The sequence below is a fragment of the Solanum tuberosum genome, unplaced genomic scaffold (genome assembly GCF_000226075.1).
Source record: "Solanum tuberosum cultivar DM 1-3 516 R44 unplaced genomic scaffold, SolTub_3.0 scf00124, whole genome shotgun sequence".
Taxonomy (NCBI): Eukaryota; Viridiplantae; Streptophyta; class Magnoliopsida; order Solanales; family Solanaceae; genus Solanum; species Solanum tuberosum.
Genome location: NW_006239049.1, coordinates 11,360 through 26,265, shown reverse-complemented (window position 1 = coordinate 26,265; position 14,906 = coordinate 11,360). Strand labels below are relative to the sequence as shown.

Here is a 14,906-nt window from a genome sequence, read left to right as displayed (position 1 = left end):
GAGGGGGGGGTAATGAGGCTTTTTGCTTACCAAGATGGCAGCCTAAGTAGCTTTATAGCTGTGTTGTACAATCAGATAGCTACTGCAAAGAAGAAGAGAGAATAGTGTCGTTTCCCGCATAATGAACATGTATTTGTTGAATGTCTCTCACTTACTGAGAATTGCCTTTATGGCCTCTGCTCTGACAAACAGTGGATTCTTCTAAAGGTAGCTGCTGTAATAGCAGATAGTGACAAGTAACACTTGGCTATTTGAGTAGTTCAAAGAGTTTGACAGATATCTTTCTTTGATGTGGAAGGTAGTTTTGATGGGAACTCGATTAAAGTAGCTGAACTATTGGTGAAAAATGGTCTCAAAGAGGCTTGTGCTATCCGAGGTGGGATAAGAGGCAAGAAAGGATGGCAGGTATTTCTTCCTTTCTTCCAAGTAGTTTGAGTTGGGATGATTTATCTCTTCATTCATGTTCAACTGTATCATTTTCTGTAACTTAGCTTGCAAATGATCTGCCTATATGTATTCTTGCGAATAATTCTGTCGTTTCTCAAATGATAAGAGGCTCAGATAGTTTTGGGGTCGTGATTACTGCATCGACCTGGCCTAATTGACAATCTAATAAGTGTTTCCTTGGGCACTTTCTTTATGTTGCTGGTCTTGGAATGAAATCAGAAGCACAATGTTTTTAGTTATCAGAAACTCTGCACAGATAATTTCATCTTGGTCAGTTAAAATGCTTATTTTTACTTTGCAGGAGATCCAAGAAACCCTTCTCCCTCCATCTGTTCATATTTATCCCAAGAAGAAGGATAAAGGGTTGCAAGGACAAGGCAGCAATAATGGGGTGATTCAAGCAAATGAAATTAATAGTCAATCTCCATCCGCTATAGGTGTGACCCAAGTTGAGCAGATAAGCAATGGTCCCATTAAGAAGTCTGCTGACTCACCCTCAGCAATAAAATGTGGTCCTAGGTCATCATCCCCATATCCAAATGTATGATCTCTCTCTCTATCTCTATCTCTATCTCTTGCACACATATAAGTGAACACTGTCCCACCTTGATTACACGACCATGACCATGAGCAAGTGTCTGAGATTGCAAAGCTATTAAATGACTATCTTTATTCCTTACTACACCACAGGAGTAGTGGAAGGGTGTGAGATTGCAAAGCTATTAAATGACTATCTTTATTCCTTAACACACCTCAGGAGTAGTGGAAGGGTGTTTGGGACGATTCTTGAATATATCTACGTGCCACTTGCATCTTCAGTATCCAAGTTGGCTGTCTCATAGGCGCACTGTGATGGAGTCATTTTATGCTTTAGTCTGTGGTTCTCATTTTGGGAGTCTGGCACAAATCCCAATTGATCTAAACTCTTTCTCGAAAATTATCACCTGACCACCGTGCATCCCACGGTAGGCAGCAGTTTGACAGTGCCAAACTCACCAAAGTGGAACACTTAATTCTTGTGTCTCCTTTCCTTCTTTGTTTTGTTACAGTCAGTCAGTTTAGGTCATGTGCTAATGCTAAGAATGGTTCTGCATAGCTTCTTTTTATCTGTCCTCTTTGCTCAGAACCATCAAAATGCTTTTTGCGGGGAACAACTTTAGGCTCGTGAAATATTGACTCTATTTGTTTATCTATCTTGCAGTATCCAGATTTGAAGCCCCCATCGTCCCCTTCTCCTTCAAAGCCTCAAAATTGATGGTAGTTGCATGTCGTTCCTTTGATGCCTCCTATCTCATCGATCATGTGAATGGTGTAATCTTTGCCATGTCTCAACTGCAGCTTGACATCAATATGTTTCTGAAGAGAGTATGACTGACACACACTGAAAAACCAAAGCAAATGATGTCTGCTTTGATTTTTCCTTGATCCACCATGGAATGCAGAATAACTTCTATAGTCCAGTTTTGGGCATTGCTAAACTTTTCATTTTTAGTGTATGTGTTGAACAAGAATTTTTAGCTAGCTCCTTTGTAGCAAGCTCTGTTACCAAAATACTGCCTATTAAGTCTCTGAAATGGCCTTTTCCCACCCACACCCCAGGGATTGTAGATGATTGATTGATGATCTGCTTGTAACACTGAGAGAAACTGGTGTTCCTGAGCAAATGACTAAGTAAATGTATTTGGAATCGCCGGATTATCCTTATGCCCTAATGTCTATTGCCTCGGATTTGGAATTTGTTTTTCCAAGTTGAAGAGGAGATGACGAACACAAAAATATAAATAGCTTCCTAACTCTGTTACGTGATAAGAGAAACATGTGAATTGGTTTAGTTTAATTATCTCATAACTCTATCCAAATGCTCTGGGAATTTTCATAGCTATACATGTTCTTGGCGGCAACTTATACCGTCAAATTACTCGGATAACTAGAACAAACCAATGTGAGAGGAGGAGGAGGAGGAACCATGAACTCTTATTGCAGTAGAATCTTCAAAAAGTTTTGTACACAAATCTTGAAAGAGCAGAGGTACAGTGTTCTTGATAAACATCAATATACCCCCAAAAAAATTTTAATATAAAAAATATTGTAAAGATAATGAAAACTTACTTGTTCAAAGAGGAAAAAATTGATGTTTGATTAAGAAAAGAGAGGGAGAGAACAAAGTTGCGCTAAGAGAAAGAAAAGTGATGACTAATTATTTTAAAGCGTATTAAATAAGTCTGAATGATATATATTAAGACTCTCCTGGTGATATGATTCATTAAGATCTTTTCAAATCCATTAAGAGGCTTCTTTTTGAAAAGAAACAAATGGATTTAATGGACGGAATCTGAATGATTAAGATTTTAATCTTAAAATCAAAACACACTTAATGGGATGAATCTAAATGATTAAGATACATAGCTCTGTTAAGTGCAAACAAATGAGGCCCATGAGACCTCCTTAATGCTATCACACCTCATTTTAGCGTACCTCTCACATCATTAAATAAGCATTAGACCATATCTAACCTCTCTCTATTTTATTTTCCACTCTCTATATTTGAAGAGTAAAATAGAGAATTGAGTCTCTATAATACATCTCCAATCTTACCCCCTCTCGCTCTCTCTATATATATATATAGAGAGAGAGTTCTTTATTATTATTTTTTGGAAAACTTTCACATAGCAAACATAAAATTATATTTGTATGTTATAACTATAGTTTGCATAATTGCGCTCCATAACAAATTTTATGTTTGTTATGGAGCTTTTGATTTGTATAATTCGCTAGATACATCCAATTTTATACAAATTGTTCAGTTTTGTATAAATTCATTTATACATTGCAATTTGTATAATAAAATATGTATTTGTATAGTTATAAGTGTATAAGACGAAAATATATGTATTTGTATTTGTATATACACTATTCTCTCATTTTATACAAACACAAACACATTTTATACCGAAATGTATAAAATGGCTAATTGTATACCGAATCAGATGTCAAAAAAATGGGTTGTTTGCTGCGAATTACAAATAAAATAAACTATGACTATAACAATTAATTTGAATTAATAGCTTGTTATTTCATACAATTTTCCCTTATTTTTTTCGCAATCAATTCCAATTTATTTCTCTAATTTACTCTTTAAAAAATCTTTTTTTCTCTTCTCAATATTATATTATTATTTCTGTTTCATTTTTATTTTCTTATTTCATAATATACATCATTTTCACCCAAATAATCACCCTATATCGAACCTTCAACCTATCAATTGTTAATAAATGTGCTCAACCATTTAGATCATCTCCAATTCACCTCTATTTTACTCTCAATTCTCTATATTTGAAGTGTAAAATAGAGAATGACAGTCCAACCCCTCTTTATTTTAGTCTCTATTCTTCAATTTTAGAGAGGTGAATAGCAGTACTCCAAATTTGGAGAACTACTATTCACGCTCTCTATTTTACTTTTATTTATTTATTTCTATTAGGCATAATACATAAACATGACATTTAACTTGGCGTCAGTTGACAACCATGACCTTTAACTTTGCGTGTGCACACGTAGACACTTAAACTTATATAAAATTGAACAAATAGACGCATTAGTCCTACATGACACCTTACATGGAAATTTTGTGTCCGACATGACGTCCTACGTGTATTATGCTATGTAGGACATGCGTGTCTACTTGTTCAATTTTAATCGAGTTTAAGTGTCTACTTGTGCACACTCAGAGTTGGAGGGCATAGTTATCCGTTGAAGCCAAGTTAAGGGTTATGTTTATGTATTATGCCTTTCTATTATTTTGTAATTAACATATTATTTTACATATAATGCCACTACGTAAATACCTAATATTTGCAACTCTTTTTAAATATAATATAATATTTATAAAAAATATATTATTTAATATATACTATGTTCATCCCGAATTAATAATTTTTTTTATTTTCGTCACTAATATAATTTGAAAATCTCCAGTTTGAACAATATTTAGCTAGACATAGAAAAATTAAGGACTAAACTGTTCATTTTTAACTTCGTAATGCACTAATAGAGCATTTATAGGAGTAATGTAATAATCTTGAAAGTTGTGTATTTATATAATGTTTATGTAATTGTATTTCACTAATGATTTTACTTTTATTTGAATTGTCCATTAATTTGTATATTATATAATATTTGCTTGCAATTTATGTTAATTAAATATTTAGAATAAATAATAATTTTATATTAAATAAAAAAAATTGAAAAAGATATTAAATCACATGAAAATTATATAGAATAATTATTTGGAAAAGAAGAAGAAAATAAGAATGAAATAAAAATAATAATATAATATTAATAAAAGAATAGAAATTTCTTTTGTTAAAGTATAAAATAGAGTATTGAGTTTGGAATAGTGAAAAAAACAGAAAAGTCGATGGTTTACGAGAGATTTATCGGAAGGTACAAAAATTGAAGTCGAGTCATATGCAAAAAGGTGATATGAACTTGGGGTTTCGTTGACATATGTACTTATCTTTCTCTCTGTATATCAATCTGTGGTCAGTCCATATGTTTAAATTGGGTGATATTTAGAGATATTGTGTTGTGGGCAAAAATGTCATCCATCTCCTCTTCATGGGATGGCACCATTACATCCACTCAATTTCACAATGCTGCTTCTACTTTTTCTGAGATATGGAACAATTTCGATCTAGGGTTTCCTCACTGGTCATGGATTAACTGTCCAAAAAAACCAGGTTTTGCTGCTACCAAGGTTTATCTTTCTGCATTTTGCTTTGAATTTCAACAATCTTCTTTTTCATATATTTTATACTCCTTTTTTCTGCAATTTTGGCAGCTACAAGGATATTTATCATTGGAGAATATGATTCTTCACAGAACCACTGAGGTTTGTCTTGGGTTGAGCTATTTTAAGAGGTTATGCATGTAAGACTTTGCTGATTTTTTTTTTCATTTATAGGAAGAATGTGTTCTTGCTGGAATAGAAGATTTGACTTGCTCTAGTGAAGATTTATGTAATGATACTGCCATAATGGTATGTTACACCTTTTATTCTTGAAGTAATTTCCTTTACCTAGGAAACAACATTTTATTTGATAAGAGTGCTTCATTTTAAAATATTTATCTCTTACTCACCTGTGTTGAAGGTTTTAACAACGACTATTTCTAGTTTAAACTGCTCAACTCTTGCAACCAAGATTTCCAATAATTTTGGGCTATATATTGGATTAATATTTGAGTCTTTGGTAGAATGCATTAATTGTCAAATCTCTTGTTTTTTTTAAGCCATCACCTTAGGCGTTTAGCCTTATGGTTTGGGGGTTTGGTTTGAACCTTACCATGTCTATATAAATGCAAAAAGAGATTACATAATTTGAAGGGAGACGTGGACCTAACCCCCCCGCAAAAGTAAATATTGAAAATTCAATCTTTTCAAAAGATGAAAGACTGCCTATACAATACCTTTCATAAAATTAGCATAAGAGCATTAACTCACAAAGAAGTCACATTTGTCATATCTTCTTCTAATACTAGGGAGTTGCCATCTATCTTGTTGAAATAATCCTTTCACCCCTTTAGGAAGATGTTGAAAAGAGTAGAAGAAGATCCCATTTCCACTTGAAGAGGCTTGTTTGGATAAGAAGTTGGCCACTTGATTGGCTTTCCTAAAACAGTGTGAAGTCTTCACATCAACACCATTGATACCCTTGATAATGTTTCTGATGATACATTTGAGCCTGAGATTATTAGTGACCTTGTTATTGATCATGTCAGTAGTCAGTAAGGATTCCAATTCAAGTTCAAAAGTATTGAATTCAGTCTGTTTGCACCAGTTAGTCCCATACATAGCAGCCATAGCCTCTGCCTGATTGTTTTACATTGAATTGGGACTGAAAAGGCCATGATCAGGTTGCCAGAATCATTCCTCGCCACACCACCATAAAGCTCTGTTATTTTGCTGGATGTAGCTTCCAGTAGTATTAAATTTAATCCTTCCAAGCGGTGGTCTGGTCCAAGTAACCTGTCTCCAACTGATTACTGGCTTGAATCTTTCAATTCTTTGACATAATTGAGTCCAGTTACCTGAAATATCGCATCTGGGAAATGCCACAGATATGGCTGTCTTTATGTTCCACAGGATATGCACTTCCATATTGGAAGTAACAAATCTTTTCTGGTCACCATATTTACAAGAAGTCCAGCTCCTCCAAATTTCCCAACAAATACAATAGGAACTATTTGTTGAAACAGTTTATGTACGCTGTTGTTAGTCTTAACATCTCACCACATATTTAAATTTCTTCTTTTATAGACATAGTGATGTCTAACTCCCAGAGGGTTACCAAAGAAGTTCCAAACATAACAATCAGCCTCTCCATCAATAAAACATGGTTCATTGTATCACGAGTAGGTGTAGTACAACAAAAGCATCTAGAGACTAATTGGTTACCGAAATTATGGAGAATCAAATAACTTTTTAAGAATCAATCTCTAAGTAAAGAAATGAAATTTTAAAAGGTAAACATTTATGCCATAACTTTTCAAGAGTGGTGTCGTTCTATTTAGGCTTTCTGATGATTTTTCATGCTAAAGAGTTGGTGTAATGTTCTACAGGGTGGTGGTTAGACCGACTTTGTTGCATGGGACTGAGTGTTGGCCAGTCAAGAGATTTCATGCCCAGACGATGCATATTGTGGAGATGAAGATGTTGAAGTGGATGTGTGGTCATACTAGGAGTGATAGGATTAGAAATGAGGATATACGGGATAAGGTAGGTCAGGCCTTCGTGGTCGACAAGATGAGGAAAGCGAGACTGAGATGGTTTAGACATGTGAAGAGGAGATGCATAGACGCACTAGCGAGAAGGTGCGAGAGGTTGGTTATAGAGGGTATGAGGATAGGCAGAGGTAGGCCAAAGAAGTATTGGAGAGAGGTGATAAGATAGGATATGATGCAGGTTCAGGTTACCAAAGACAAGGCCTAGATAAGAGGGTTTGGAGGACTCATATTAGGGTGGTTGATGTTTACGATTGTACTTGTATTATTATAGTTCTTGTTTTTATTCTTATCATGGTTTATTATTGTTTGTCAATAATAATCTACCCTAATATTGGTTTTATGGCATTTCGATTATCACATGATTTATTGCTATTTTGGCTACTTTTGCCCTGTTTTTTGTTTCGATTTTCTCTTCATTGTCTTCTTCTTTATACAAGTGTGTGTTGTACTTGAGCCGAGGTCTTTCGGAAACAGTCTCTCTACCTCCACCTCCATGAGTAGTGGTGAGTTCTACGTACATTCTACCCTCCCCAAACCTCACTTGTGAGATTTCACTGGGTATGTTGTTGTTGAAGAGTTGGTGTAATGGCCATCTTGGGTAACATTCCAGATGGCAAAATCATGGAGATATGTAATCTGGGAGCACCTCACAAAGCTCCTCCAAATTCCACTTTCCATTGTCAATATAGTCACTGACATTAGCCTTTATTATTATTATTATCAATATTACCAGGATAAAGGTCTGCCAAAACATCCTTCTCAATCCAATTATCTCACCACATGCTGCAACAACCAAGATTAATATGTCAAAGAATGTTTCTTTCAGTGTTCTCCCTAGCTTTAATTAGAGATTTCCATGTTTGAGAGTTTCTGCTTGTCCATGCCTTGGACACAGGGCGAACACTATTGCAATATTTTTCCCTCAAGAAATCAGCCATAAAGAAGGTTGAGCCGTGAAGCTCCACCATCTTTTGATGGCTTAGGTGTTGGAGATGTCATTCATGTTTCTGATACCAATACCAAGATCTCCAGTGATATTTTGCTTTCTTATCACTGGATTCTCAGTAAAAACTAGCAAAGTGTTGTTCCAGAAGGTTCAGGGTACTCACAAGGGAGTTTATAACAGTAAGAATGTAAGTAGGCATAGATTGAAGCACACTTTTAATCATAACCACTCTACCACCATAAGTAAGAATCTTACCTTGCCAACCATTCAATCTTTTAACAACTTTGCAACCATATCATCAAAGTAAGAAATCATCTTTCTTCCCACATAAATAGGACAACCCAAATATGTAGAAGGAAAGCCTTTGTCCATGAAGCCAGTGCATCTTCTAATTCTGTTAATTTTGTATGCACTAGCTTTAGAATCAGTTAAAAGAAACTTTATCCGTGTTAACTCTTTGACTAGAGGATTTCTCATATCTTCTAACCTATTTCATGATAAACTTCATAAATCTACTATTTCCACTACTTCCACTATGGAAAAATGAAAATAATAATATCATCAATATAAGCTAGGTGGTCTGCGTACACTCTTCCCTCCTTAGACCCTAATTGTGGAATTTCTCTAGGTATGTTGTTGCATTATCACTGACATCCCATTGTGAGTGGTGTTTCTCGCGATGATTGAATCCCTGGGTGGGGATTTCGCCGTCGATGTTGTGTTTACAGTTGTTACGTGGCACACGGAACTTCTCTAGAAATACCGTCAGTTGGTTGTGTCGCTCCAGCAAGGGGAGCAATTCGGTTAAGTGGATGTGCCGGAAGGCCTCTGTCCAGTGGCTCCATAAGGTGCTATGCCTTAGACTCACTGAAAAAGTTACCGTTGTGTATTAAGGTTTTTGTTTGTGTGGAGAGTGTTTACTTAGAGAGAGAAAAAGTTATGGATACAAGTTTCTTACGAGATTGGTTTACATGTTAATTTCTTGCAATCAGGCAATAAGTTTAATGAGATCATTTATTCCTGTCCTTGGCATTAAAGACTTTCAATTTTTGGATATGGCTGTTAATTTGATAGATGGTGGTGCTCTTATCAACAATATGCTCCTCTTAAGTACTCTAGCCACACTAATTAAACATCAATTGCCTTCAATCGGTTACAACGATGACTTTTGTGTCTGATGGAGTTTTAGATTCATTATCTTTTATAGTTCCATTCCAGTATGTGGCTGTCAACATTTATACATATCCATGCTCCATCTTCAATACTACATACTTTGCTTTGATATATCTGTTCCAGTTTTCATCTCTTAATTGTCTTTGAACTATAAATGGTTGAACATTGTCATGATTTTCCTTTAAAGGTTCAAAAGGACAGCAAAGAAAGACATCATTACGACTTTCATGTCATCTACAGTTCCTCTTTCAGGGTTCCAGTACTTTATTTCCGTGCATACTGCAGTGGTATGTTTGCATTCATTTTATGCCGTAAGTTACACACCAACATATATATTGTTCTGATTATGCTACATCCATAGATGGAGAACCCTTGGCAATAGAAGACCTGGAAAAGGACTTTCCTGCCTATACTGCACAGGAACTAGCAGTATCTAAATGGACCTTTATAACTCGGGAGGTATGTTTGCTTAATTTATTTTCTGAAAGCTGATCATGTTTTCTCACCTTGTAATCTCAATTTGCACTTGGTAATTTTATGTGGCTTTGCCTTCTATTTATAAAGAAGATTAGTGATATCCTTTTTCTCTCAAATTCATTTAGCCATCAAACCCTGATCCCATTATGCCTCGATAGTCTCTGTGTAATCCATCTACATTAAACTTTTTTGATAATGGTATATATCAACAGATATACTACACCAGAAAAGTATAGTCCCCCAAATCAAAACATTACAGGTTATAGCATACTTTCTTCCTATATTGCTAGTTACATATTGTCTAGAACATCAAAAATATCTTCTGTTTGTACTAAACATTCCTGTTTACACCAAAAATAATGACGAGCTAAGCAATTCATCTTCAACTTTTGAATGTTCCATTGTTTATCTTCAAAACATTTTCTGATTTCTCTCTTTCCATACAGTCCACCAAATACATGCAGGGACAACCCTCTATCTCTCTTCTGATTTGACAGAAGTCCTTCTTTGCCCCAACTGCTAAGAGCAGCCCCCCTTTTGTTGCCTGGCATCACCCATCTGATTCCCCTCAAGCTGATGAAGATCTTCCATATTTGGTACGTCCATTTGCAGTGTAAAAAGAGATGGTTGGCTATCTTTGATTGCTTCCCACATAAATAACATCTAGAGGATAAATTAAAACCTTCCCTTCTCAGCTTCTCCAGTGTCAACACAGTTTTTCTTTGGCTGCCAGCCAAGAGAAAGATGTCACTTTCAGAGGTATCTTCACTTTCCAAATCATTTTCCATGGCGAACAGTCAACCTGGTTATTAACTTTGCTCAAAATCCTGTAAGCTTCTGTCAACTTAAAGTTTCCTTGGGAATTTCTTTGATACTATAGGATCTTCATCTCCTTTGATACCCTGAAATTGACTTAGAACATTATAGAACTCTGTTACCCTCCTCAGTTCTCAGTCATTTAGATATCTCCTAAAAGACAAGTTCCATCCTTGTTCAGACCATGCCTCAGCCACTGTTGCCTCTTGTTGTTGGGTTTAGAATGTACATGTCTGGAAAAGATTGTTGTAAAGTGCCTTGTCCAAGCCAGTTGTCCTTCCAGAAAGATATTTTCCTGCCATTCGCCACCTTTAGCCTTGAATTGTTCCACATCCTTGGCCACAAGTTTCTGATGGACCTCCAAACACGGCAACCATAAGGAGTGGCTACTGGATTTGTTGTCCAACTGTCCTCCCTATATTTATGTCTAATAACTTCCTTCCATAGAGGTTCTTCTGAAGCATATCTCCATAGCCATTTCATCACCAAAACTCTGATTTTGTGCCTTCAAATTCCTTATTTCCATCTCTCCTTTGAAATCGTAGAAATCTGTCATTGCTTTTGTTATTCCGACTCCCTTCTTCTTTTCTGATGGGAACCTCGTAGTGTTGAAATCCCCACAAAATACCCATGGACTATTTAGTAGTCCCTGTTCTGCTGCTAATTCTCCCCAAGTCTCCTCCCTCTCTACAATAATCAACCACTAATAACAAAAATCATCTTGTTTGTCATTACATTTTAACCTCTGCCATTCTTCTTGGCCACACAATTCAGGGTTCTCTCTGCATGAAAGAGAGGAATAGTGCATTGATGCAGTTTAAGTTATCAGGGAGTACTGCAACGTTTGTCTATAATTATATTATTCCTTCTTGGTAAAAAATGGTGGAAGCTTTTTCTTCCTCATAAAAAGAAAAGGTTGAAGTTAAGTTTTCTGAGTGAAAGCCATACTTCACCTGAAATACTTCTCAAACAAGTTTTTCATTATTTCACCAGCTATGTTGCTCAGCCGCCGAGTGTGAGTCGGATCTGTCAAAGTTATTCATATGTGGCGGATTTGACATGAGTACATGGGCATTTTTCGAAAGCAACAGTGTTCACCAGTATATGATATACTGGTAGCCAAACTTCAACTTGCAAGTGATATCATGACCAAAAACCCCTTTAGTTATCAGTTGACTATCATAACCGCTACCAATTTCTAGTAGTTGCCATGTATTTCAGTGGAATTCTTATTTTCTGTTTGAGGCCATTTGGATGTGTAGGTTCCAGCAAAACTCCCATTGTTGCTGAATCTTCCTGGAAGATCCTTTTCATATCCTGTCAATTAGTATCTCTTACTATGTTTCTTCCCTAACCCTCTTTCACCAGTAAAAGCAAAAGAGTAGCTACAAGGATATTTCTTTATGTTTCTCCATTATACCTCCTTGATGCCATTAGAATGAAGATAACTTAGTGGAAATATATATATGTTATGAATGTGCACCACGTTGAGATGTGTCTTAATTTAAATGGTGAATTATCTATAGGAGCACCCGTACCTGAATCGGCCATGGTATACTTTGCATCCATGTGGGACTAGTGAGTGGATGAAGCTGCTTTTCAGTAATGAACCTTCAGTGGTGTCTCAAGGTGGAGTTGCAATTGAGAAGTATCTAACCTCATGGTTTTCAGTTGTATCACCGGTCTTTGGTTTTAAAATCCCCTTAAAATTCTCTACATTTATGAACTCTACACCCAGCAAGTCTGGAAATGTTGCTACTGTAATATAGATTTAGTTTTTTCTTTTCAATGTAAATGTTTAGAATGAAATCATCTGCTAAGATGCAAAATTGGTGGGGCTTATGTCAGATGTTAGGCCTTACATAAAATTAATCTTTTAATGTGAATAGGCAGAAGTAGATTTTAAAATTTTAATTTCTGTTAAAAGTCTTGGCATTGCAGATTACTTCAATGAGCTTCTCTTACCTTACATGATGTATGCTGGTGAGGATTACATTCACAGTTGCAAAATGTCAAAAAAACTTATATTGAAAATATATAAGCACACTTTGTATCCGCTTATTTGCAACAATTACTCTTTAGTTGATAGCTATTTACTTGGGGATGGCAATGGGGATGGCGTGGGCGGGTTGAGCTTAATCCGCAAAATTTTTAATCTGTCTTGCTTCGCCCTGCATAATTTTTTTAATATTTTCTTTTTATAGTTAAACTAGATACATTAAAAGATAAAGCAATAAAAATAAAAATAAAATCAATAATTTGATTTGCTAAAAGCAAAAATAAAATAAAATGATGAAGAAATCCTTCCACACTTTTTCCTTTGCTCTGTATCAATTCTTGTAGTTTTTTTTCACCTTCAACAATGATGATGTCCCATGGATCTCGATCCTAAGTCCTTACTGGAGCCACCAATAACTCTTGATAAAATTGTAATGTATAATAATAATTGATGAAACAAAGGTGTTATACATTAATTTAAGAAACAAAAACAACTTAATACATTGAAAAACTGAACCCATATGTATCAGAAAAAGATGAACAACAAAAAATCGAAAAAAAAGTCATTAACTTGATCTGTTGAAACAAAAAAAAGGATGAAGAAATCCTTCTACGTTTAAGATCATGAATTTCGTCAATATGATTGAGAATTTTTGGATTTCCGTTGTGTAGATCCAAGATTTATGGGTTAAGTCGTAGTTATGAGATTCGACGAAGAATCTGATTAAGAGATCTGGGCTGGATTTCCAGATGTTGAAAGTGAAGTTTATTGAGTTTGTATCGGATTTGATGTCGTCGTCACAAATGAGGATGGACCACCAGGTTGAGGCTGGAGGAAGGTTGACGGAGGATGGTGATTGGTGTGGTGGAGGAGGAGAGGGAAAGGTTTTGGGAGAGATTTAAGAGGATTTGTGGCGAAGTTGAAAAAAATGGATAAAACAGAAGGTGAAGAAGTCTTTTCAATAACTTGCATATCGATGAGTTAGAAAGAGAAAATATTTGAAATTCAAAAATAGAGTGATGAAGATAATTGGTAATACCATAGAGTGATTTTAGGCGTGAAAAAAGAAAAAATCGTGCGATGATAGTTTACAATGATGTATCCAAAAAAGTGAGAAATTGTGGAAAAGAAGGATTTTTATAATTTTTGGGAATGGTAGAGAATAATAAAAGAAAAATAGGGTAAAAATGATGTGTAGATGCTTGAATGAAGTACAAATTACTGTGATTCAATCATACATCTTCACAAGTAATTTTTCCAAAATTTTATAGTAGAAACTGAAAAATAATAATAGTTATTACAAAAAAAACTTCTCTAACGCCGCAAGCTCGACTAAACCTAGTCATCCAGACCACAAGTAACAAAGAGACATATTCTCAAATAGTACACTACTATTTTAACAAACGAATCAAACATCAAACAAATGAAGATCACTAATGAATTCAAGTAACATCACTAAATTTAGAAACAAAAAAAAACATTTAAAATTTATGACTTTGAATCTAATTATTACAACGCATGAAGTTTAATATATTAGGAATCAATATATGTTTAATCAACATTTTCTGGAGGTGCTTGTGTAGAGGAAGAAGCATCATTTTCTAGCTGCGATAAATAATTTTTCAAATCAAAATCAAAGGAGTTCAACCAAAGCTCGAGTTCATTCAACTCCTCTTCATTAAATTTCATAACGAATTTCCACATTTTTTTCATGTCAGTTTCCTCAGTGCCAGATGTTGGATTAGATAGACCCCTTTCTATGATATCAAGCTCGTCAAGCTCAACTTTTAGTTCCTTCACTTTGTTTCGAGAATTTGCAATAGCAATACAATTACTTTCATTTGGTTGTGTATTTGGACTGAAAAAGCGATCAACAACAACATCAATTGTGGGGTGAAAAAAAGAGTAGGGTTTGTCGGTCGGAGAAAATAATGTTATCCCCACATCAACTCGTATTTCCCAACCAATTCACTAGCTTTTTTATATAATGTTGATCGGAGCTTTGAAAATACTGTGTATCGAGCATCTTCATTTTCTATTTTGACCATTGAAATCTTTTGACGTCCTAAAGTATTTTTTTCTGCCATGACTCAACTTTTGAGGAAAAATGATTTTTTTAAAAATATAAGTTTATTGATAAAAACACTCAAGAAAATGTGGTTCTTATAAAAACTCAAATAAGATGATTATTTATACAAAAAATTCTTCATAGTCATGATAAATTTCTAGCCAAATAGTACAATAAAAAATAAATTTCTTGCATCA

At 35.0% G+C, this 14,906-nt stretch overlaps 2 protein-coding genes across 3 annotated transcripts in view; both read left to right on the top strand.

Moving 5' to 3' along the window:
* LOC102590214 (rhodanese-like domain-containing protein 4A, chloroplastic) overlaps nt 1-2,151 on the top strand; it is a 4,625-nt gene extending 2,474 nt beyond the window's left edge. The window contains exons 2-4 of the mRNA XM_006350372.1: nt 303-405; nt 749-988; nt 1,649-2,151. Of these exons, the coding sequence (XP_006350434.1) occupies nt 303-405; nt 749-988; nt 1,649-1,702 (397 nt within the window). The 3' untranslated portion in view covers nt 1,703-2,151. The remainder of the gene's footprint in view (nt 1-302; nt 406-748; nt 989-1,648) is intronic.
* A 2,694-nt stretch (nt 2,152-4,845) lies between these two features.
* Nucleotides 4,846-12,560, top strand: LOC102588251 (ubiquitin-like-conjugating enzyme ATG10). Of its 2 annotated transcripts, XM_006350367.2 has the most exons (6): nt 4,846-5,203; nt 5,288-5,338; nt 5,411-5,485; nt 9,537-9,636; nt 9,711-9,808; nt 12,169-12,560. In XM_006350367.2, the coding sequence occupies exons 1-6, from the start codon at nt 5,045-5,047 to the stop codon at nt 12,409-12,411; spliced, it is 726 nt and encodes a 241-aa protein (XP_006350429.1). In that variant the 5' UTR covers nt 4,846-5,044; the 3' UTR covers nt 12,412-12,560. The 2 variants fall into 2 exon arrangements, with proteins under 2 accessions (XP_006350429.1, XP_006350430.1); XM_006350368.2 differs by lacking the exon at nt 5,411-5,485.
* The last annotated feature ends 2,346 nt before the right edge of the window (nt 12,561-14,906 follow it).

What these genes read in the sequence shown, in the direction of transcription:
- LOC102588251 (XM_006350367.2), top strand. Translation starts at nt 5,045, where the DNA reads ATGTCATCCATCTCCTCTTCATGGGATGGCACCATTACATCCACTCAA. An exon ending in TTCTTCACAGAACCACTGAG is followed by an intron (nt 5,339 to 5,410) that starts GTTTGTCTTGGG and finishes TTTCATTTATAG; the next exon opens with GAAGAATGTGTTCTTGCTGG. An exon ending in GTAATGATACTGCCATAATG is followed by an intron (nt 5,486 to 9,536) that starts GTATGTTACACC and finishes TTTCCTTTAAAG; the next exon opens with GTTCAAAAGGACAGCAAAGA.